We start from the raw sequence: 22,452 nt of genomic DNA, 5'->3' as shown, positions 1-22,452 counted from the left end.
TAAAAATAGATGCCAAAATAAAATACTTTAGCGCCAAATGCTAAAATGAAATACTCTTCGAATTGGGCATAACGCTCTTTCTAAACACTATATATGTCACTCTCTCTCTCTCCCCAAACCGTCTTAGCTTCATAGATCATTGTCTCAGTCTCACAGATTTTCATCTCAACCTGAGCCTTCATCAAAACCCTAACCCTGAGCTCCTCTACCACTCTCCAAAGCCTCATCACTGTGTCCCACTACCCTAACCTCGTCGACGATGCCTGATTGGGGAAGAGTAGGGTGAGACGGTGGTGTTCGTCTGCTTTAAAAGCGTAGGGTGCTTCGATCCACCTCGACTGGCGGAGATCGTAGCAACGCTGGAGAAGAGCGGCCACCAATTCTTGTGTTCTACGGAGCCTTCGCCGATGACTATTCCGTCTCCATCCGCTTTTGTCTCCCCTCCGTCTCGTCTCTCAATCTAATTTTTGATTCCTGGGACTTCCACACCGATCGCATCCTTCCCGTAATCTCTCTCTCTCTCTCTCTCTCAACTCATCTGAATGTATAGAGACTGGCTAGGTTACTTCAAAGACTAATAGTTCTCTTTCCAATTCTAGGGTTTTATATTTATATAAAAATCTGAGAAATTTGAGATTGATTATAGTTTCTGACAGATAATACTGATTTCACGGTGATTGGGGTGATCAAACTGCTTGGGGTAAGGAAGTCGACGATAATGAACGAGCTCTATGGCTTCGATGGAACTTCACTTGGTAACATATACATATATGCTCTTACTCTTCTATATATGTATATGATTTTCTATTTAGTTCATAAGAAAGAATGATAGAAAATAATACTAGAAATATGAAGGTGCTTTTGATAGAAAGCTTCTTCAAAAGAACAAATCTGTTGTGTTTTTCCCAAAAGGTATTATAAATTTTGCATTTTTTTGATTTTTTTTTTATTAAACATTGAAAGGTTTGATGGGTTTGTTCTAATTTGCTACCCCCCCTTTTTTTCTGATTAAAACACTGAAAAGTTTGATGGGTTTGTTCTAATTTGCTACTCCATTTTCTAATTTGCTACGGAGATCAGAAGGATCTAGATTTAGATTCTCAGGTTGGAGGTGGATTTTGATTTTTTTTGGTATCAACATTGTCTAATTGCACAGATCTGCCATAAATGGTTCATGGGTTTTAAATATTTTTGTTGATTTTGGGTGGTTCTGTTGTTGAATTTGTGTGTGAATGAGACAATATTGTTTAAATGGGGTCTTTTTATTGGGGAAAGTGAGTTTGAAGGTAGTGTTTTTTTCTTTTTGAATTAGTAAATTTTGTGAATTTGGTAGATTATCAAGCATTTAGCTCAAAAAATTAGAAATGAAATGGGTTACTCTCCTAATTTTGATTGTCTTGAGCATAAAATTTGATGTCTAGAAATGGCTTACTTTCCTAATTTTGATATGTCTGTTTGTAGGTTGAAATAATGGAAGTTAAATCATTTTAGGTTGCACTTGCAGACTTTGAATCAGGGTTGGGTAAGTAATGGAAATTTTTTTTATTTTTACTTTTATTTTTATTTTTATTTTTATTTTTATTTTTATTTTTATTTTTTTATTTTTTTGGATTAGGCAACAAAGAGGCACTTGACATAACAAATTGAGAACTTGGATGGAAAACTTGATGATCAAGTGGAAATATCAAAGTTAATTACGAATTAGGTACATTCAATGAATTTGATCATGATTTAAAAATGATTCAGTAATAGCATAAAAAGAAGTTCTGAATTGTGGAACAGGTTACTAATGTTCGTGGTGATCTTTCTCAAATTGGCTTTGACTTGGACGCACTATAGAGAATGGTTTGTGGCTTGGTGAGTTTTGTCTCAAAGTTTATTAAAGGATTTAGTGCAACCCATTCAACATAAATGATAAGTTTTTCAAGATATAAGTGTGACTTGTCTCATTTGAATTCCACCACTTGGATATTGAGTTTGTGAACTGTGCATGCAATTTCTGTCCAACTATTTTATGATTTTCATCTGGAACTACTGCTGTTGCTTCTGCTACTGCTGTCATCAGGTATTTTAAATTTTCTTGGCTGTATAGTTTCTTTTGTGTTCCCTTTGAATGTTCCCTTACAATTTATTCTTTATATAAGGAAATTGAAAAGAAAGCATGTGGTTTGACCCTAAAATTATATGAAGAAAAGATCTTGATGAGTTATCTTCCTCGTTCCAATCGTCATATGCACATATGTTGTCTATATAGAAGGAAAAGGAGCCACTCTGTTAATCTTCAAAAGTAGTCTGAAATTGGATTCAAGCATTGGTTATTTCACGCTTTATGCAGATGGGTATCAAAGGATGGCGTTGGTGCTGTTGGGGGCTTATTCATTGGTCCGGCAATTGTCAATTAAGCTAAGGAAAGACACGGGTATGGAGAATGTTTCCAGTAACCATGGCAATCTTTTTCAGGTGGGCGATTTGGTAATTGTTTTTATGATGATCCAAAACAGTGGGGCATGCATGCAGACTTCATTGGTAGTGCAAGAAGGTTGCTCTAATAAACTTTTGGTTTGAATGAACCAAGTTATTTGAATTGTTATTAATTGAAGCCATTAAATTTGTCAATTTATTATGTAGCATCTTTGATCTAAGTACACAGTTTTATCCTGCCTATTTCCTACCACCGGCATCTCTAGGAAATCTTACCAAGGTATTTATTAGAAGAATTTTTTGGCTGTACCTCCATTCATCATTCCTAATTTAAGCATTTATTAGTTTAAGATATTCCATATATATATATATATATATATTGTTTTACCCATACTACCTACCTTCTTTCTTATTTTAAATGGTTTGATTGGAGTGTGTGTGCTACATGTCCATTTATGCCTCTCTTTTTTTCTCTTTCTTTTTTTGTTTGTGTGTGGTGGGAATAGAACATTTTCTTCTTCTTTTACAAATTACTATTTGACTAGAATTTAGTATCGGTTTGTAGCTTTTTTTTTTTTGAGTGAGAGAGAGAGAGAGAAAATAAGTTTGCTTTATATGGTGGCTATAATTGAAAAATGAGTTTAATGTGGGTGGGTTTGCTTTGTGGGTTTAAAAGTTAGAGACAGAAGTGGGTTTAATTAGAGAAGAGAACTGGGTTTGCTTTATATTGTTGTTTTGAAAACTAGAACAGATTTGGTTAGGTTGGTCTTCATAAGTCAAACTCGTCTTGTATTCTTTGCACTTTAAAAGATCACAATCACTGTTACATCTCAATACCTCATGACAATTGGCTTTTGTGTTTCTGTTTGATGAGGTTTATGTGATGATAATGAGCAGGTAACATGGATCCCTATGTCATCCTGACTAGTCATACTCAAGAGCAAACAAGCAATGTTGCATCAGGTTTGCTTTGCTTTATATTGCTTTATATCAGCCCAAATTTTTGCTTCTAGACTTAGATTGCCATTTGAATTTCAATTTTTATACTACATGATATCTGAAATTGTTGGTGACTATCCAAGAAATCATATAAAATCGACATTGATATGTATAATTTTGACACTCTGGTACATTTGTAAATTGTTCTTAATTTAATTTTTCCTGTCTATAAATCTGCATTTATGATTGAATCTAGTAATTATTTCAAATGTAAAATAAGAATTCATTGATATTTTATTCTCATAGTTCATTGTGTCTCAAAATGTTTTTGAAGATTGCAATATGTATAACATTGCAAATAGAGTTCCCATTTTACTTGGAATCATTAGGTGTAGACACCTTAAAGCCCTCTCTTTCAAAATATTTTTGAAACAAAGTTCCTACGATGTTCCGAGGCTCGCATTTCGTTAAATGTTGCGTTTTTCGGTAAACCGAGTAAGGACAAAATGGAAATGAACGAAAGAGAAGTGAACTCTTTGAAAAAAATCTTTAAAACATCTTGGTTAGAGGTTTGGAGTTGAAGAAAATTGGAGGAGAGGGAAGAAACCAAGTTGGGGAAGAAGTTGGGCATGAACCGTTAAGAGAGAGTCGCGCAGCCCTCGCTAAATCAGACTTATCCATTTGTACACTTAGATTTCAGCTATGAGGCCACCACCGTTGGAAAGAAGACTTTCGGGGCTTCATTTTTCACTCAAGAATCTCCTCAAGCCGAGGCCAGATGAGGGAGATATGGCTGGTTGAAGTTAGGCAATAATCCGGTTGGACCGAAACTGAGCAGTCTTCACTAAAAGAGGGATATCTCTTAGCACACTTGGGATTTTGATGTGAGGCTGCCACCATTGGAAAGAATACTTCTGGGGCTTCAATTTAGGCACAAGAATGACCTACAAAGGAGTCCAGATGAAGGAGATATGCCTAATTGAAGTCGGGGTCAGAAACTAGTCTTTGCTTTCCAACCACTAGTGAAGCTTGTCAGCCATGTGTCGGCCACAAATGGCCTTTGTTGGCCATATGTCATCCAAAAGGGGTTCTTGTCGTCCACAAAAAGTGGCCAGTCAACCACCAATGGTGGCCGGTCGGCCACAAATGTCCAGAAAGCTCAGAATTTGCAGATATTTCTCCTCCAGCTGTTCTACACTGTGCCAGCTATCCTGTATTCAGATATTTCGACCCAAGGATTGTATATTGCTATATGTAAAGGCCATATCTCTCATATTGGAAGGTTAGCAAATTTTGGGAGCCTCTCTCTCTAAAAATCCTCTCTCTCTACATTCCTCTCTCTCTAGTGTTCTCTTTCTCTTGCCCTTTTGTGCATACAAGAAGAGAGTGTGCATGGAAGTAGAGATACACCTCTCCTTTGCCTAGACATCCTTGATCAAATTTGCATATCTTTGGGCTGAGGCATCTTGGGACTAATTTTGGACTGTTGAAGGGTTAATTGAGCCAAGAAAATGGCTGATTTGTGCTGTGCTTCAAGAGGTAAAGGTCTTGCCTTGTAAGCTTTATTTTGAACACCTGCTTTGCCATATTTACACACTATTTTGAGCAGGTTTTCAACTGTAAAAACCTCTGTTTTTAAGTCCTAAAAATGGTTGTTTAAGCCTATTTTGAGGTAGGGGGTTGTCTCCCTCTTTTTGCTCTTTGGCTTGTGAAGCTTTTTGCACCATTTCTCATCACCTTCAAATCAAACTTTTTGGGCCTTTTTACCAATGAAACTCAGAGGTTTTTTAGTGACAAAAACCATGTTTTGAGGTCCAAAATATGAGGGGTTGGCCTCCCTTCCTTGTGTCTTGTTTGCATGAGTAGATAGCCTATCATGTGAGCATGTTTTTTTTCCCGTTTTGTGACTTGATCTCAGCATGTTTTTGCTACTTTTTTGACCTACTTTAGCTCTGTTTTGAGCTGGTTTGGCCACTTGGGGCTTGCCTTGTATGCTTGTAGTGCAATTGTGCTTGCTTGTTTAGTTGGTGCTATGTATTAGCCTCTCATTCTAGATCTTTCTAGCCTACTTCAAGCATGTTTTAGAACTTCATTTAAGTTGTTTTTGGACTGTTTTGGACAGTTTGTCCCTTATGAGCCTTGTATTGTATAGCTATAGTGCAAATGCCTTCATTAGCTTAGTATTTTAAGGCCTCTAACATGCTTTGCATGAGATGGTTGCATGCTATAGCGTCATTTAACATGTAATTTCAGTGCATATACCTCTGTCACACTCTCACATATTTCACTCTTTCATTGCTTTTGAGAGTTGTGCTTTATGCCTTGCTTGCGAGCCAATTTATGCGCATGATTTTCTTGCCTTTTGTGCCTAAGTTTTAGCATGTTTTAGCCACTGTTTTGGCATGTTTAAGCTCTGTTTTGAGCTGGTTTGGTCATTTGAGTTTGATATTGCATGCTTCTAGTGTAGTGCTCCTCACTAGTTTCAATGCTTTTGGCCGTTAACATGTTGTGCATGTGTTGCTTGCATGTTTTAGCATTATTTTCCATGCCATTCAGCACTGAAATTCGACAACCACCCTAATTTCTTTACTTTTTGATTTGTTTTGGGGGTTGGTTAACCTTAGGTTGTGTTTAAGCTTGAGATAGAGCTTGTGCTCAATGGCTTTAACTCTCTTTAGAGGGTTCCTCCTAGCCAAAGGCACGAGCTCTCTCATGTTTTAAGCCATTCTTTGGTTGATCCTTCTCGCATTAGAGGACAATCATCTTGGACAAACCAACTAAAGAATGACTTGGTAATGCTAAAATGAGTAAACAAAATGAACTAATTAAAACACGAACAAGATAATAATTTGTGTTGCATTGCATGTGTTTGGATCGGACGTTAATCCGAACACAAGAAATGTGGGACGTTTCATCTAAAAGTGATGAAACGTGTCACATTTCTCGGTCGCTGTCGCCCTTGATCATGCATGATTGGGTGGTGGCCATTTGAGTCTTATGTGTGCATTCATGAAGCTTGTACAAGCTTGGTCCTTTGGCCATCATGCATTGAGATGCTTGATTGGTGGCTTGAGAGCCAAGCGCCACACTCCTTTGAGCTTGAGAAATGATGAGGAGAGTGGCAGTACATACATTTCTTGCAAAATGCCTTGCTTTGCCTCTGTTGTTTTCTGTTGCAACAAAAACAACATTTTGGAAAAGCAGGTGGCCGACTGGCCACCTAAACTAGCCGACTGGCCAGTTAGGGTGGCTGACGTTGACATACCACCAGTTCATTTCTATGCAAGAGGGTTCCTCTTTTGAAGCAAAGGTAGTCTGGAGATTGGCACAATTTTCAGAAATCAAGGCAAGTGCAAACAGAGACATCCGACGGCAAGGCCATGGATTTTCGGGAGGAAGCCAACTGAGCATGCATATCTCCCTCACCCGTGAGGCCACTTTACTTGCTTTAATTAGTTAGTTATAGCTAATTATTTGATTCAAGTATTGTACTTAATTAGTTTGTAGCTAGTTATTCAATTTCAATTCGGTTTGTAATAATTAGCTAGAATAGTTAATTAGTTGTTTTGTAATAATTAGCTTAATTAGCATAGCTAATTAACTTATTCATTCGGACCCTGCTTCGCAAGGGCACAATGTTGTAATAAGTGTGCGTGTGCGTGTGCATGTCTTCCAACCCTACGTTTTTCTCCCTTTTATTTAATTGCTTTCGATGGTTAGTTTAGGGATCATGTTTAGATTAGCATACCTTATGTGCACATGCGTGCATCATTCAGTTGTCTTGCATGCACCGAGGCTCGGCGCATTATTCAAACTGTATAGTCATTTCAAATATGCTTATTTGAATACGTGTTTCAAAGTATGTTATCAAATTGTATCAAATGCCATATTAGTAGCCGAGCCTGGTAATTTCATATTTCATGTGTTGCATTAGGCATCTTGCATAGTGAGGATCATGCATATTTCTAACTAGCTTTTGTTTTGTTTTGTTTTGGCTTGGAGTACACTATAAGTTTTACGCTTTAGCATCCTTGCATGAGTGTGAGTGTTGCCATGTTTAGCATGCTTGCCATGAGGCTATTTGCTTAAATACTAAACTGCATGAATGCCTGTAGATGAAGGCTTTGTTGCTTGAATTGGAACAATTCGATAAATGTGAGTTTTAAGCTCACTTTGTGAAGTGGCAAATCATGTTGTTTTAAGCCCACTTGAGGGTGGCAAATCCGCGCTTTAGTCCACTTGATGGTGGCACTTCCAAACCATTTTCAAAAAACAAACATGAGTTATTTTGTCCCAATTCTTGCGATTTTAATCTATACTTGTATGCTGTGCGCACATAGTAAGTTAGCTCATAACCAGAATAAGAACACATGTGTCTATAAAATAACATATCATGCTTAGTAGAGGCCGATCCTTTGATCGGGCGAGCGGGGGTGCTCATTTCAAGACCTTCCCCTCTCGTACCCAAGTTCCCGAGCCGATGCAACTTTGGTGATGACGGACACGTGGCCTTTGGCATGAGTCATGGTTTCCTAAATTTTTTAAAATAAAATATTTAGGTGGCGACTTTGTAATCTGGCAAAGCAGTCCAGTTTTGGCATTATTTGATTTAAAATCGATTTTCCAAAATGATTTGCCGGATTGGACTCTTTGGTGTTTATCAGTCTCACATTGCACTTTGTGAGATTAGATTCAGAACCGTGACAGGAGTCTGAATTGCAGGACCAATTCGAGCCACTCCAAAAAGGGGGGAGGGGGCACGAAGAAAGTCGAGTCCACACTAGAAGATGCCATCTTATCAAAATCTGCATGTTGTCATGTGGGATTATTGGGGCATTGCCTCTTGTTTACCACAAGAGTTATTTACCAGATAGTTCTTATTTTGCTAATGAAATGTTAAAATTAATATATATATATATATATATATATATATGCAAGGATCACATCAGCTCCATATGCTCCTTATTTGGATTTTTTTTTTCCTCAGGATATTGAGGTAAACAATAGAAAGGTTAAAGTACATCAATCTGATGGAGTTTTTTAGCACATTGAATGGAAGAATCTGAGAGTAGGGGATATAGTGAAAGTGGAGAAGAATGAGTTCTTTCCAGCAGATCTTCTCTTGTTTTCATCCAGTTATGAGGATGCAATCTGTTATGTTGAAACCATGAACCTTGATGGGGAGACAAATTTGAAACTAAAACAAGAATTAGTGGTAACTTCATTTTTACATGACGACTCTGATTTTAGGGATTTTAATGCCCTTGTTAAATGTGAAGACCCAAATGCAAATTTGTACTCTTTTGTCGAAAGTATAGAATTTGAAGAGCAACGACATCCCCTTACTCCTAAGCAACTTCACCTTAGAGATTCAAAACTCCGCAATACTGACTACATATATGGGGCTGTTATCTTCACCGGTCCCGATACCAAGGTTATTCAAAACTCTACTATGTTGCCCAATGTGACCTTAGATTCATGAACTAGTATTGATTGACGTAGTATTGGGTCGTTTTGTTTTTTAATGGCAGTTAATTGACGTAGTATTGCTTCATTAATTGATAAAAAATGCAGTTAGATGTGGACTTTGTTCAAAGTGATGTGAAGAATTTATGATGGAGAGGTAAATCTCTTTATCTCTCTTTTAGTAACACAAACTTTCACAATGAGAATCCCCCTAGGCTCCCTATCTTTCCTTTCCAAGCCTCTTATAGCGATCCCGGGTTTACCCTTGTTGTACAGTAATCCGGACATGTGTCCGTGGGTGTTGGTAGTTGTTTATTATCTTGTTTGCATCCTCTTTACTTTGTATATTGAGTTATAGGATGTGTTGGGCAGGTTTGTTACAGGTTGGTTGTGTTTGGGAGCCTAGTGTTGCTGCCCAGATTTTTGGACCTTCGCTCGAGCGAGGAGTTGGTCGCTCGAGCGAGAGTTGAGTTCGTGTCTGGTGGGTCGAGCCAGCGTGGCTTCGCTCGAACGAGCGATGGTGTCTGGTTCTGGACCTGAGAGTTGCATTTCTTGGCTCGAGCGAGTTTTTCTTGGCTCGAGCGGTCTGGTTTGTTCTTCGCTCGAGCGAGAGGTTTGTCACTCGAGCGTGCTTCTGGTTGTAGACCTGAGGGTTTGAGTTGTTGGCTCGAGCGAGCGTTCTTTCGCTCGAGCGCACTTCTTAGTTTTTGGCTCGAGCGAGAACTTCTTGGCTCGAGCGAGAGTTTTCTGTGTCTGGTCGCTCGAGCGACGAAGTCTTCGCTCGAGCGAGAGTGTTTTATATCAGCGGACAGTAGCGTTTTTGAACATCACTTTTTCACTTTCCTTTTGATCAAACCCTAGATCCGAGACTCTCTCTCTCTCTAAACTTACACTCTCTTTAAGAATTGATCTCCCTAGAGTGTGAATCTAGCCTAGGGCCTTTGTTAAAAAGATAGAGCGCGTTGAGAGCTTTGTTTTAATCTGAAAAAGTTGGGATTTGGAACACGTTGATCTTCGAGTCTTCATCTCCTTTTTGGCTCAAACTTTGAGGTAGGGATATCTTACTCCTCTCTATGGATTTTGTCTTTAAATTTTAGTATTTTGAGATGTTGGGGTTGGTTTGGTGATTTGGTAAAAGTTTGGGGCTTTTGTGTTATTTTACAAAAGTTGGGGTTTTATTCATAATAAACCTAGATGCATGTTTGGCATAGAGAAATGGAATAAATGTTAAATCATTGATGGAAATGGGACCTAAGGGTTGAAATGTTAATTATGGGAATTGACCTAATTACATTGTTTAATTAATTGGGATAATTAATTGTGAGGAATGAGGAAATGAAATGTTGATTGAATATCCATTGTGCATTTATTTTCTGTATAGAAATAACTGCTTTGGGCTATCGGTGGAGGATAGTCGTGATTGTTGTAGACAATGCATGATGATTAGGCAAACAAAAACTAATCAATGGAATGTGTCATGGAATTTGACGATTGATAGAATACATTAACTACATGTATTGAGTGATTGTATATAGAACCAATGTGTTTGTATACGTTATGTGTAGAGGAGGAGATAGGGGATGTACTCCGCGGTTTAAGGGAAGATAGAGGATGTACCTCTAAACCGGATAGTGTTGGGAGAAGATAGGGGATGAACTCCGTAGATACAGCTCATATGCTTGTCTAGAGAAGTGAAGATAGAGCTCATATGCTTATCTTTGTGAAGTGTGGATACAGCTTATATGCTTATCTGTGAATGTGGGATATTGTTGTTAAACATATCTGTTGAGAATGTGGATATAGCTTACATGCTTATCTGTGAATGTGGGATACAGTTTTTATACATATCTGTTGAAATAATGATAGAGCTAACATGCTTATCTGTTGAAAAAGGGAAAATGAAAAGTAACCTGGACTTATGAGTCGGAAGACATAAAATGAGATTTATGTGAATGTTTCAGTGTTGGCCATCTATCAATTGCTAATCTTTTAGTCATTGTTCATGGTTAGTTTAGTGTATTTCTACTGGGTTGTGGCTCACCCTTTATGGGAATATCATTTTCAGGTATAGGTAGCATGCCACCTCCAAGGACATAGCTTGAGAGGCTAGAGGCGGACATACTTTTGTTGTTTTACTTTTTGATGTATTACATGTAAATTCAAGCCAAGGGCTTAATATGTATGAGTTAGTACTCTTTTCTTGTAACCAAGTGTTAACTTGGAAAGCTGTAAGCCCGTAGGGCATTTTGCTTTTGTTGTTAACATGTAATACTTATGTAATGGAATTCTGATAAATAGAAGAATGTGGAACTTTTTCATATCGACGAATGTCTTTTGATGGGTTTAATGTTATTATTTTGAGGGCGTTACAACTTGGTATCAGAGCGTACCGGGTTCGAATACTTTGGGTACGTGAGAAGTGATTAGGATCACAATGGGTTTGTCTCGCTTGACAGAGACTTAGATGTAGTATCATATGCTATGTGATTGATTGATAACATGCTTTTGTGACTATGTGGGTATGGGATTTAATTTCTAGGATGTTGATTGGATCCTTGGGTTTCTGGGAGTCTTGTTGGAAAAGCACTTGATCAATGCTATTTCTAACCGGAACTCTAGTAACGCCTCGGGACTATCATTATCCGGAAATGAAATTCGTAAGTGCTTATGTGTTTATGTGCTTACGTGGAGTGAATTACTGTTGTCCATGCATTAGGACGTGAGTGTTTAGTTTCGGCACATTTGTGAATGTGCTAATGTTCTGTGTTACCTTTATTAGGATGTCAGGGCGAGGAAGAGGTGCTAGGCGTGGTAGACCTGCGAGGCAGGAGGTACCGTTACCGGGTGAGATTCCGGCAGTGCAAGAGGGTGTTGGTCAGGCCAATGTGGCCGAGCCAGTGGGTCAGCAGGCCATGGGTGCCTTGGCTAGAGAGATAGCAGGAGCTTTGGGTATTCTTAGAGCTGGGAATCAGGCAGCTGAGGCAGGGCCTTCTTTCTTGAAGAGGGAGTTCTTCTGGTCTAATCCGGATGAGTTTATTGGGGATCCGAAGGAGCCACTGAAGGCTGATGAGTGGCTAGAGCAAATGAGTAAGACGTTCGAGATGCTTGGCATCGAGGACGGAGCACTGAAAGTGACCTTGGCATCCTTCCAACTGAAGGGAGATGCGGGTCAATGGTGGAAGTACGAGAAGGCTCATGTTGGTGGTACTTGGGAGGCGTTTGTGAATGCTTTCCAGGAGAGGTTTTTGTCTGCAGCAGCTAGGGAGAAGCTGAGGGATCAGTTTAGCCGGCTTAATCAGCAGGGCTTGTCAGTGGCCGAGTTTGAGGCTACTTTTACCAGTCTGTCCAGGTTTGCACCTGAACTGGTGGCGTCTGAGGAACGCCGTTGCTATGAGTTTGAGCGGAAGTTGAGGCGGGGCCTCAAGCTGAGAGTTGGTGGGTCTTACATCCGAGAGTATAGACACCTAGTGGATGCTGCAGCTCATATGGAGCTCATGATGCAGGAGGAGGATGAGGGGCAGAGAGGCTCCAAGAGGAGCCAAGATGGTCAGGGAGATGGCAGGAGGCAGAGGGGTTCTAACCCTCAGCAGTCGCAGGGTGGTGTTGCTAGATCGACCTTCCCAGTGCCAAGTGCAGGCTCCGGGAGAGGTGGTCAGGGGGATTTCACCTGTTACAAGTGTGGCCAGTTGGGTCACAAGGTTTCTGTTTGCCCGCAGAAGGGTGGGGGTCAGAGAGCTGCTTCTTCTTCAGCTAGACCGCAGAGTCAGAGTTTGGGCAGGGGGCAGTCCTTGTCTTGTTATCAGTGTGGACAGCTTGGGCACCTGAAGAGGTTTTGCCCGCAGTTGAGTGCCACTTCGGGAGCGTCTGGTTCTAGACAGACGCAGGGTTTTCAGCCAGCTCAATCTGTGCAGGCCTCGAGGGCCAATCTGGGAGCTTCGTCATCCCAGTCTGTGCAGCAGTCTTTTGCTCCGAGAGGTGAGCAGGTAGACCAGGGGCCTACGGGGCGCGTGTATGCTGTTACCGCGCAGGATTTAGTATCGGCTCCATCGGTAGTGAGAGGTACTTTTCTGTTTTGCAACTCGGTTGCTAGTGTGTTGATAGACACGGGTGCATCTCATTCTTTTGGATCTGCTGCATTTGCATCTGTTTTGGAATTGGAGTTAGCACAGTTAGCATCTCCTATTTGTGTGGTATCGCCTTTGGGTGGTGAGTTGATCCTGAAACAGGGTGTTAAAGGTTGTGATATAGAGGTCGCCGACTATAGGCTTTCTTTTCCGTTTGTTGTCATGCCCATGAAGGGTTTTGATGTTATTTTGGGTATGGACTGGCTATCGTCATACCGGGCTGTTATTGATTGCTACCGCCAGAGGGTCACGTTATGTACCTTGAGCGGGGAGTGGTTCCATTTCTTGGGAGACCGGGTTGGTAGTATTTTGCCACCGGGGTATGATTCGCGAGGGTGAAGTGAGCTTAGTGGTCTACTTGCCAGCTTTGTGAGTGGTGAGAGTGGTGAGACCCAGATTGTATTGCCGAGGGTGGTTTGTGAGTATTCGGATGTCTTTCCCGAAGATCTTGTTAGTTTGCCACCTCACCGAGAGATAGAGTTCTCTATTGATTTAGTGCCTGGCACGACGCCGATTTCTATGGCACCTTACTGTTTTGCTCCAGCAGAGTTGGTTGAGTTGAAAGTTCAGCTCCAGGAATTGCTAGATAAGGGCTTTGTTCGCCCTAGTGTTTCGCCGTGGGGAGCACCGACCCTCTTTGTTAAAAAGAAAGATGGTGCCTTGAGATTGTGTATTGACTACCGGAAGTTGAATCGGGCTACGGTTAAGAATAAGTATCCTATGCCCCGTATAGATGATTTGTTTGACCAGTTGAAGGGTTCCCGTTGTTTCTCTAAGATAGACTTGAGATCGGGTTACCACTAGTTGAGGGTCAGGGAAGAGGATATTCCGAAAACGGCATTCCGTACGCGGTATGGCCATTATGAGTTTCTGGTGATGCCATTTGGGCTTACCAATGCACCGGCAGTCTTTATGGACTTGATGAACCGGATTTTCCGGGAGTTCTTAGACCGATTTGTGGTCGTCTTCGTGGACGACATCCTTATCTATTCGCCTTCAGAGGAGGAGCACGATGAACACTTGAGAGTGGTGCTTGAGTTGCTTAGAGCCCATAGGCTGTATGCCAAGTTTGGGAAGTGTGAGTTCTGGCTGAGGGAAGTCAAATTCTTAGGCCACGTGGTATCCGGGGAAGGGGTGTCTGTTGATACATCCAAGGTTGAGGCAGTGCAGGATTGGGCACAGCCTAAGAGTGTGTTTGAGATCCGCAGTTTTCTGGGATTAGCTGGGTATTACCGTCGGTTTGTGAACGATTTCTCCAGGCTAGCGTCACCGTTGACTAGACTGACTCGGAAGGGAGTCAAGTTTGTGTGGAGTGAGACTTGTGAAAAGTCGTTCCAAGAGCTGAAAGTTAGATTGACCACCGCTCCGATGTTAATTATTCCTGAGAGAGGGTTGGGTTATGCGGTTTATTGTGATGCCTCACGAGAGGGTTTGGGTTGTGTGTTGATGCAAGAAGGGAAAGTAGTAGCTTATGGCTCACGTCAGTTGAAAATACACGAGAAGAATTACCCCACACACGACCTAGAGTTAGCAGCAGTGATCTTTGCCTTGAAAATCTGGAGGCACTACCTTTATGGTGAGAAGTTCGAGGTGTTCTCGGACCACAAGAGTTTGAAGTATCTATTTACACAGAGAGACTTGAATTTGAGGCAGAGGAGATGGATGGAGTTCATCGAGGATTATGATTTTGAGTTGGATTATCATCCGGGAAAGGCCAATGTTGTGGCCGATGCCCTTAGTAGGAAGTCCATTAGTGATGTAGCTTGTATAGCCATCCAGGAATGAGAGATGTTGGGAGCACTTGGCGAGTTTGATTTGCTACTGGGCGAATCAGTTGAGGCTGTGGCCTTGTTTTCTGTTGTTGCGCAGCCTACACTTGTGACTAGAGTGTTAGAGCCACAGAGAGGTGATCTTGAGGTAGAATCCCTCCGAGAGAAGATCTCCAGTGAGAAAGTTGAGAAGGGTTTGACGGTGTATCCCGACCTGAGTGTGAGATACCGAGACCGTTTGTTTGTACCGGAGTCTTGCCGAGAGGAGGTACTCCGAGAGTTTCACCATTCGCGCCTTGCGGTGCATCCGGGAGGTACTAAGATGTATCAGGATTTGGGTCGCCAGTTTTGGTGGCGGGGTATGAAGAGAGATGTGGCGGTTTTCGTATCGAAGTGCCTTACTTGCCAGCAAGTGAAGGCCGAGCATCAGAGGCCAGCGGGTTTGTTGCAACCCTTGCCTATTGCCGAGTGGAAGTGGGAGCATGTCACTATGGACTTCGTTGTAGGTCTTCCGAGGACTCAGCGGGGTAGTGATGCTATTTGGGTGGTTGTAGACCGGTTGACTAAGTCGGCGCACTTTATTCCTATGCGCGTGAGAGATTCGGTGGATCATCTTGCCGATTTGTACATTCGGGACGTAGTGAGATTGCACGGGGTCCCAGTGACGATCGTCTCAGATAGAGATCCTCGTTTTACTGCTAGGTTGTGGCAGAGTTTGCAGAGTGCCTTGGGCACTAAGTTGACCTTTAGTACGGCCTATCATCCTCAGACTGACGGGCAGTCCGAGCGTACTATCCAGATCCTCGAGGATATGCTTCGGGGTTGTGTCCTGGACTTCAGTGGGACGTGGGAGAGGCACTTGCCATTGGTAGAGTTTGCTTACAACAACAGTTTTCAGTCTAGCATCGGTATGGCACCGTTTGAGGCTTGTATGGCCGACCGTGTAGGTCTCCAGTTTGTTGGGCCGAGGTGGGTGATGCACCTTTATTGGGTCCGGAGTTGGTTAGGGAGACGACGGAGAAAGTTGAGCTTATCCGTAAGAGGCTTGTTACAGCCCAGAGTCGACAAAAAAGTTATGCCGACTGTAGGAGGAGACCTTTGGCGTTCGAGGTAGGTGATCATGTCTTTCTGAAGATATCACCTAGGCAAGGCTTGATGAGATTTGGGAAGAGTGGGAAGTTATCCCCTCGGTTTATTGGTCCTTTTGATATCCTTGAAAGGATTGGCGAGGTTGCTTATCGGTTAGCCTTACCGCCGCAGTTGTCCGGAGTGCATGACGTGTTTCATGTGAGTATGCTTCGGAAGTATGAGCCAGATCCATCACATGTGTTGGATTGGACCGATTTGGAGGTAGATGAGGATGCCTCGTATGAGGAGAGACCGGTTCGGGTCTTGGATAGGCGGGATCAGGTCCTGCGTGGCAAGACTATTCCTTTGGTGAAAGTCTTGTGGAAACATCACGGAGTGGAGGAGCCCACTTAGGAACGTGAGTTGGAAGTCCGTGAAAAATATCCGGACTTGTTTGTTGATATGTAATCTTGTATTTAAATTTTGAACTATTGTTGAACTTAAGAGCTTTTATATATGTCTTAAGTTGTGAAACATTGAAAATGTTTTGGTTTATTGGAAGTATGTTTTGGAACTTGCCTCATATGGAAGTTGAATATATTGTTGAAATTGGAAAGATAATGCGTAATGTTGATGCATGTTGAAAGTACATATGTTGTTTACATATTGTGAAATGCCTCTTGTTAAAGAGATGGGACGACCGGTAAAGGGTCGAATTGTTGAATGTTAGTGTAACATTGTTTAAAATGGAGAAAAACTTGTTTTTGAAAACTTGTGCTTAATTTGGAGGACGAAATTCTTTAAGGGGGGGAGTTTATAGCGATCCCGGGTTTACCCTTGTTGTACAGTAATCCGGACATGTGTCCGTGGGTGTTGGTAGTTGTTTATTATCTTGTTTGCATCCTCTTTACTTTGTATATTGAGTTATAGGATGTGTTGGGCAGGTTTGTTACAGGTTGGTTGTGTTTGGGAGCCTAGTGTTGCTGCCCAGATTTTTGGACCTTCGCTCGAGCGAGGAGTTGGTCGCTCGAGCGAGAGTTGAGTTCGTGTCTGGTGGGTCGAGCCAGCGTGGCTTCGCTCGAGCGAGCGATGGCATCTGGTTCTGGACCTGAGAGTTGCATTTCTTGGCTCGAGCGAGTTTTTCTTGGCTCGAGCGGTCTGGTTTGTTCTTCGCTCGAGCGAGAGGTTTGTCGCTCGAGCGTGCTTCTGGTTGTAGACCTGAGGGTTTGAGTTGTTGGCTCGAGCGAGCGTTCTTTCGCTCGAGCGCACTTCTGAGTTTTTGGCTCGAGCGAGAACTTCTTGGCTCGAGCGAGAGTTTTCTGTGTCTGGTCGCTCGAGCGACGAAGTCTTCGCTCGAGCGAGAGTGTTTTATATCAGCGGACAGTAGCGTTTTTGAACATCACTTTTTCACTTTCCTTTTGATCAAACCCTAGATCCGAGACTCTCTCTCTCTCTAAACTTACACTCTCTCTAAGAATTGATCTCCCTAGAGTGTGAATCTAGCCTAGGGCCTTTGTTAAAAAGATAGAGGGCGTTGAGAGCTTTGTTTTAATCTGAAAAAGTTGGGATTTGGAACACGTTGATCTTCGAGTCTTCATCTCCTTTTTGGCTCAAACTTTGAGGTAGGGATATCCTACTCCTCTCTATGGATTTTGTCTTTAAATTTTAGTATTTTGAGATGTTGGGGTTGGTTTGGTGATTTGGTAAAAGTTTGGGGCTTTTGTGTTATTTTACAAAAGTTGGGGTTTTATTCATAATAAACCTAGATGCATGTTTGGCATAGAGAAATGGAATAAATGTTAAATCATTGATGGAAATGGGACCTAAGGGTTGAAATGTTAATTATGGGAATTGACCTAATTACATTGTTTAATTAATTGGGATAATTAATTGTGAGGAATGAGGAAATGAAATGTTGATTGAATATCCATTGTGCATTTATTTTCTGTATAGAAATAACTGCTTTGGGCTATCGGTGGAGGATAGTCGTGATTGTTGTAGACAATGCATGATGATTAGGCAAACAAAAACTAATCAATGGAATGTGTCATGGAATTTGACGATTGATAGAATACATTAACTACATGTATTGAGTGATTGTATATAGAACCAATGTGTTTGTATACGTTATGTGTAGAGGAGGAGATGGGGGATGTACTCCGCGGTTTAAGGGAAGATAGGGAATGTACCTCTAAACCGGATAGTGTTGGGAGAAGATAGGGGATGAACTCCGTAGATGCAGCTCATATGCTTGTCTAGAGAAGTGAAGATAGAGCTCATATGCTTATCTTTGTGAAGTGTGGATACAGCTTATATGCTTATCTGTGAATGTGGGATATTGTTGTTAAACATATCTGTTGAGAATGTGGATATAGCTTACATGCTTATCTGTGAATGTGGGATACAGTTTTTATACATATCTGTTGAAATAATGATAGAGCTAACATGCTTATCTGTTGAAAAAGGGAAAATGAAAAGTAACCTGGACTTATGAGTCGGAGGACATAAAATGAGATTTATGTGAATGTTTCAGTGTTGGCCATCTATCAATTGCTAATCTTTTAGTCATTGTTCATGGTTGGTTTAGTGTATTTCTACTGGGCTGTGGCTCACCCTTTATGGGAATATCATTTTCAGGTACAGGTAGCATGCCACCTCCAAGGACATAGCTTGAGAGGCTAGAGGCGGACATACTTTTGTTGTTTTACTTTTTGATGTATTACATGTAAATTCAAGCCAAGGGCTTAATATGTATGAGTTAGTACTCTTTTCTTGTAACCAAGTGTTAACTTGGAAAGCTGTAAGCCCGTAGGGCATTTTGCTTTTGTTGTTAACATGTAATACTTATGTAATGGAATTCTGATAAATGGAAGAATGTGGAACTTTTTCATATCGACGAATGTCTTTTGATGGGTTTAATGTTATTATTTTGAGGGCGTTACACCTCTAGCCAAATTAGGCACTCTGTTTTCAGTTTTTTTTTTTTTTTTTTTTGTTAATTGGCTCATCGTACATTTACAGAAAAAATACAGTGGATGGGAAAAAGCAAAGCTCTTTCTCTCTAACATGCACACACAATAGAAGTTCAGTATGCTTCTGTCATTAGTAATTATGTGTTTGTGTGTGTGGTGCATTCTTTAACTCAAATAGTATAGAGAATGCCAAAATCAAGCATCAAAGAAGTTATACCATAGAATTTATCTAGGGAACTGCTGGACTTGGACTGACTTGGAGAGAAGTGTTTGTTTTCTTGAAGACATTACAAACTATTCTTTAAGAGATGTGTTGATAACTAGTTTATCTTTTGGATATTTCTCTTAGAAATATTGCTGTGTAGCATTTGGGGTTGTTGGTATTGAGTTGCAATTTGCGTAACATGATATATTTGCTTAATATATTTCTTTGGGAGATGCTAAGCTTAGTATAGTATTCATTCATTTACCAAAGTAGTGATCTTGATTTCTTGTGTAGGTCCAATTATTGATACTGTTGTTATGAATCCTCCGTTCAAAACTTGGAAAAAGGGGGCTGATATGGACTTTCTCTTTGCAACTTTGAAGGTAAAGAGGCTAGGACTACTTTTTGATGCATTAAATGCACGTGTCCATTCTTTCTTTTTCTAATTATTTTTTTTTTTTGGGGGATTTTTACCATAGGGATTAATTTGGTTGGCTTTCTATAGCCTCTTTACTGATCAATGTTTTCAAACTAGCTTTATTTTGTAAGAGGCACATATCTATTTGGAGGAAAATTGTTTTTTTTTTTTTTCATGGACACCTCTGCCAAAGCTACTGCCAATGTCAATTCATTTTATAAAATAGCTATGTATCTAATTTATTTTATGCTAGATGGGATTTATTTTAGGCATTTCAATAATAGTGTGATTGTTGCATTCCACTAGCCACTAATGCGCAAGGATACCTGCTGAAGTTTTAACCTTGATAAGATGTTTTCTTATCTTATTTAACAAATTGTTGTATATTCTGTTCATGCTTCATGAAGTACTAGTTTTTAACCTTGATGAATTGCTAAATACTTGATGCTAATGTACCTACCTTGGAATGTTGATGGTGGATTGCTAGCGTAGTTGGCCACCATAACTTTCCTAAGGGCTTAGTCCCTAGGAAAGGTCATGTTCAACTCTTCCTAGTGGGAGTTGAATTAACGAGGCAAGCACTTGGTTCTTTGCAAAGGATGGGGAGGCTAACTTCTATAGGTGCTAATCTAACAACTATTTTGTAGATAAAAAAGAAAATAAAAGTTTGGAAAGATAACTTGGATTAATGTTATTGTAGTTCGGGGTAGGTATGTGGACAAAATTTCCTTGAATTTTGAACTATGAGTTTTTTATTTTGTTGTGCTCCCTAATTTTTTTTCCCTATTTTGGTACAAACCCTATAATACTATTTGATTTTATGGTTGAAGGTAAAGGGTTGATTCTATAGCTATGTTACATCCACGAACAAGTCAAGATTTCCAATCTAATCTTTGTATAGGAACTCTTTCAACCCCAGAAATGTTTGTATGTCTACTTTGAATTGGGGATGTGTGGATTGCAATTGGGTGAGTTTGAATGATTTCTGGTAAGGGGTTTTGGTAAAGGGTTTGATGACATTAGTGGCTCAAAGCTAGGAAGAAAAAGTGTGCAACTTCAATACTAGCTGTGTTACATGAAGTTTTTCAGAAAATCTTGAACTTGTAGGTTTTGTCCAAAAATTAGTGTGTTGCATATTTTTCCTCTGTTAGAATAAGAAACTTTATACTTATTGTGGAGTGCTATAACAAAATTATGAAAGGTTTAGACAGTGGCAACTGTGGTTGATTATTAATTGTGTAATCTATTTTTTACTTGCAAGCAGGAGTAACCGTGGGCGAGCATAGTTTTTTTTTTTTTTATGTAATCTAGATATTATTTTGTTGTGGCACGCTTTTTTAAACTTTACCCTATTGGTTCAGATTATTAGTCAATGCAAATCTTATTTAATCTAGAGAATTACCATGTACTTCATGGTAATAAGAAATGACTATCATATAAATGCCAAGGCTTTTAGAACTATAGAATTTATATTACTTTGTTTTTACATTGTACCAAAATGGGCATTTGTTTACTCTTTTGTGGCGAAGAATTTGAAATTGTGGATTTCTACAAGAAGAGAAAACAAAAGGAATTCAGGGCTTCTCAGGTTAAGCTCTACCTTATGTTGTATTTGTTGCTTTAGTTCATTGGAGTTAATTTTTTATTTTCATTGTTTCTTATTTACCTACATTCCTATGCTTTTTAAGTAATCTAGTTTTTGTCATCAACCCCATATGGTGGCTGCTATAGCAATTACCAACTATTATGGAGGTAGGTAAAATATTTTTATTTGATTTTGAATATCTACTCTATTGTAGCTGCTGGTTAGTACTTTTGGACTAAAAGATTTTTGTTTTTAAATTAAAAGACTTGCTGATAGTTCTTTATAAGGCTAATGCCCTTAATTGATGTTGTTGTTATTAAATGGTTTCGTCTAGTTTATTTAGTTGATTAGGTGCATAATTGAGTTTCTTCTTTTGAAAAAGTTTATTGTGTATTGAAAAATGGATTTATTTTCTTTATTTTATAACTAAGAAAAAGCTACGTTCGACATGTAATTGGCTTATATGACATTGCTTTTATGGGGCCATTGAATTATCTTATTAATTTTAAAAATGTTTTGTTGATGTTTTAAAATTTTTTGATCATTTCTTAATACCTCAAAAAATATTTTTGTTCCTGATTCGTTGGTTTTTGTGCTTATGTGAAGTTTTCTTTGTCATGCAGACAAGAAATGCAACAGGGTTAGTTGCTCCAACTATTGCCACGGGTTTAGGTGCCTTAACACATACATTGGGCACCCTCGTCCCTGTGATAGGAGCAAGTGGATTTGCTACAGCTGCAGCAGTAACTGTTATAGGAACTATTGTCGGTAGTTTTAGATAATCTCTTAATAGTTATCGATATGTTTAGAAAGTTAGATATGCATAGTTTTGGATGGTTTAAACTTTTTGTACAATTTAGAACTTAAGGATATAGTTTTCGAATGTTTGGAATGTATAGACAATTGTTGAATGCTTATAATTTATGGATATAGTTTCTTTTTTATGTTTCAGACAATATTTTGGTAGTTAATTGATGTTTTGTGATGCTTGCTTGTAATATTTGTTAGATTGCACAAAATTGGTCAAATAGAACCTGCTGATTTTTTTTTTTTATAAAAAAATGCATATTCTACAACAGGCATAATAAGTCGTTGTATTACATATTTTACGACGCGCAATCAGCGTCGTTATTTGTCTTACCAATTAACGGCGTGCAAAAGTAGTCGTAGAAAAAGTAACGACCACGCACAAAATCTGTCGTTAAATAGTTTTCAACGGCGTACTATAGCATGTCGTAGAAAAAGTAACAACGATGCACAAAATCTGCCGTTAACTAGTTTTTAACGGCGTACGAAGCATATCATTGAAATTGAATGACTTTTCATGATTGGTCATAATATGATGCGCGCTGCACGTCGTAGAAGGGTTTTTACGACCTGCATTGTGCTCCATAAAAACCCTTTTTTGTTGTAGTGATTCAACTAAAAATTGTATTGTTTTCGGGATAGGATCCAAGAACAGATTCGAAAGAGGAGTTTAAAGTT

General features: G+C 39.9%; 1 protein-coding gene across 31 annotated transcripts; it reads left to right on the top strand.

Moving 5' to 3' along the window:
• Nucleotides 1–70: 70 nt before the first annotated feature.
• Nucleotides 71–21,923, top strand: LOC114310180 (uncharacterized). Of its 31 annotated transcripts, none has more exons than XR_014333251.1 (10): nucleotides 79–505; nucleotides 657–755; nucleotides 1,462–1,522; nucleotides 1,616–1,705; nucleotides 1,783–2,460; nucleotides 3,319–3,384; nucleotides 8,348–8,794; nucleotides 8,935–8,983; nucleotides 19,259–19,347; nucleotides 21,591–21,923. XR_014333251.1 is itself a non-coding variant. In XM_082875005.1 (9 exons), exons 6-9 carry the CDS (start codon nucleotides 2,350–2,352, stop codon nucleotides 21,747–21,749), a joined length of 504 nt encoding a protein of 167 aa, XP_082731131.1. In that variant the 5' UTR covers nucleotides 79–505; nucleotides 657–755; nucleotides 1,462–1,522; nucleotides 1,616–1,705; nucleotides 1,783–1,857; nucleotides 2,336–2,349; the 3' UTR covers nucleotides 21,750–21,923. The 31 variants fall into 31 exon arrangements, 9 of the variants coding, with proteins under 9 accessions (XP_082731128.1, XP_082731133.1, XP_082731131.1 ...); XR_014333245.1 differs by having other exon boundaries at nucleotides 1,783–2,701; XR_014333255.1 differs by lacking the exons at nucleotides 8,348–8,794; nucleotides 8,935–8,983 and having other exon boundaries at nucleotides 1,783–1,857; nucleotides 2,336–2,460; nucleotides 21,574–21,923.
• Nucleotides 21,924–22,452: the final 529 nt, after the last annotated feature.

Source organism: Camellia sinensis, chromosome 6 (assembly GCF_055761805.1).
Source record: "Camellia sinensis isolate YWXY chromosome 6, ASM5576180v1, whole genome shotgun sequence".
NCBI lineage: Eukaryota > Viridiplantae > Streptophyta > Magnoliopsida > Ericales > Theaceae > Camellia > Camellia sinensis.
The sequence above is the reverse complement of the archived record's forward strand: the minus strand, read 5'-3'. Positions and strand labels throughout refer to the sequence as shown.

Bases quoted from the DNA above. Each gene is read 5' to 3' on its own strand.
- LOC114310180 (XM_082875007.1), top strand. From the start codon at position 2,350: ATGGCGTTGGTGCTGTTGGGGGCTTATTCATTGGTCCGGCAATTGTCA. The intron at 2,540-3,318 runs GTTGCTCTAATA...GATAATGAGCAG, and splicing joins TTCATTGGTAGTGCAAGAAG to GTAACATGGATCCCTATGTC. The intron at 3,385-19,258 runs GTTTGCTTTGCT...TTTCTTGTGTAG, and splicing joins AACAAGCAATGTTGCATCAG to GTCCAATTATTGATACTGTT.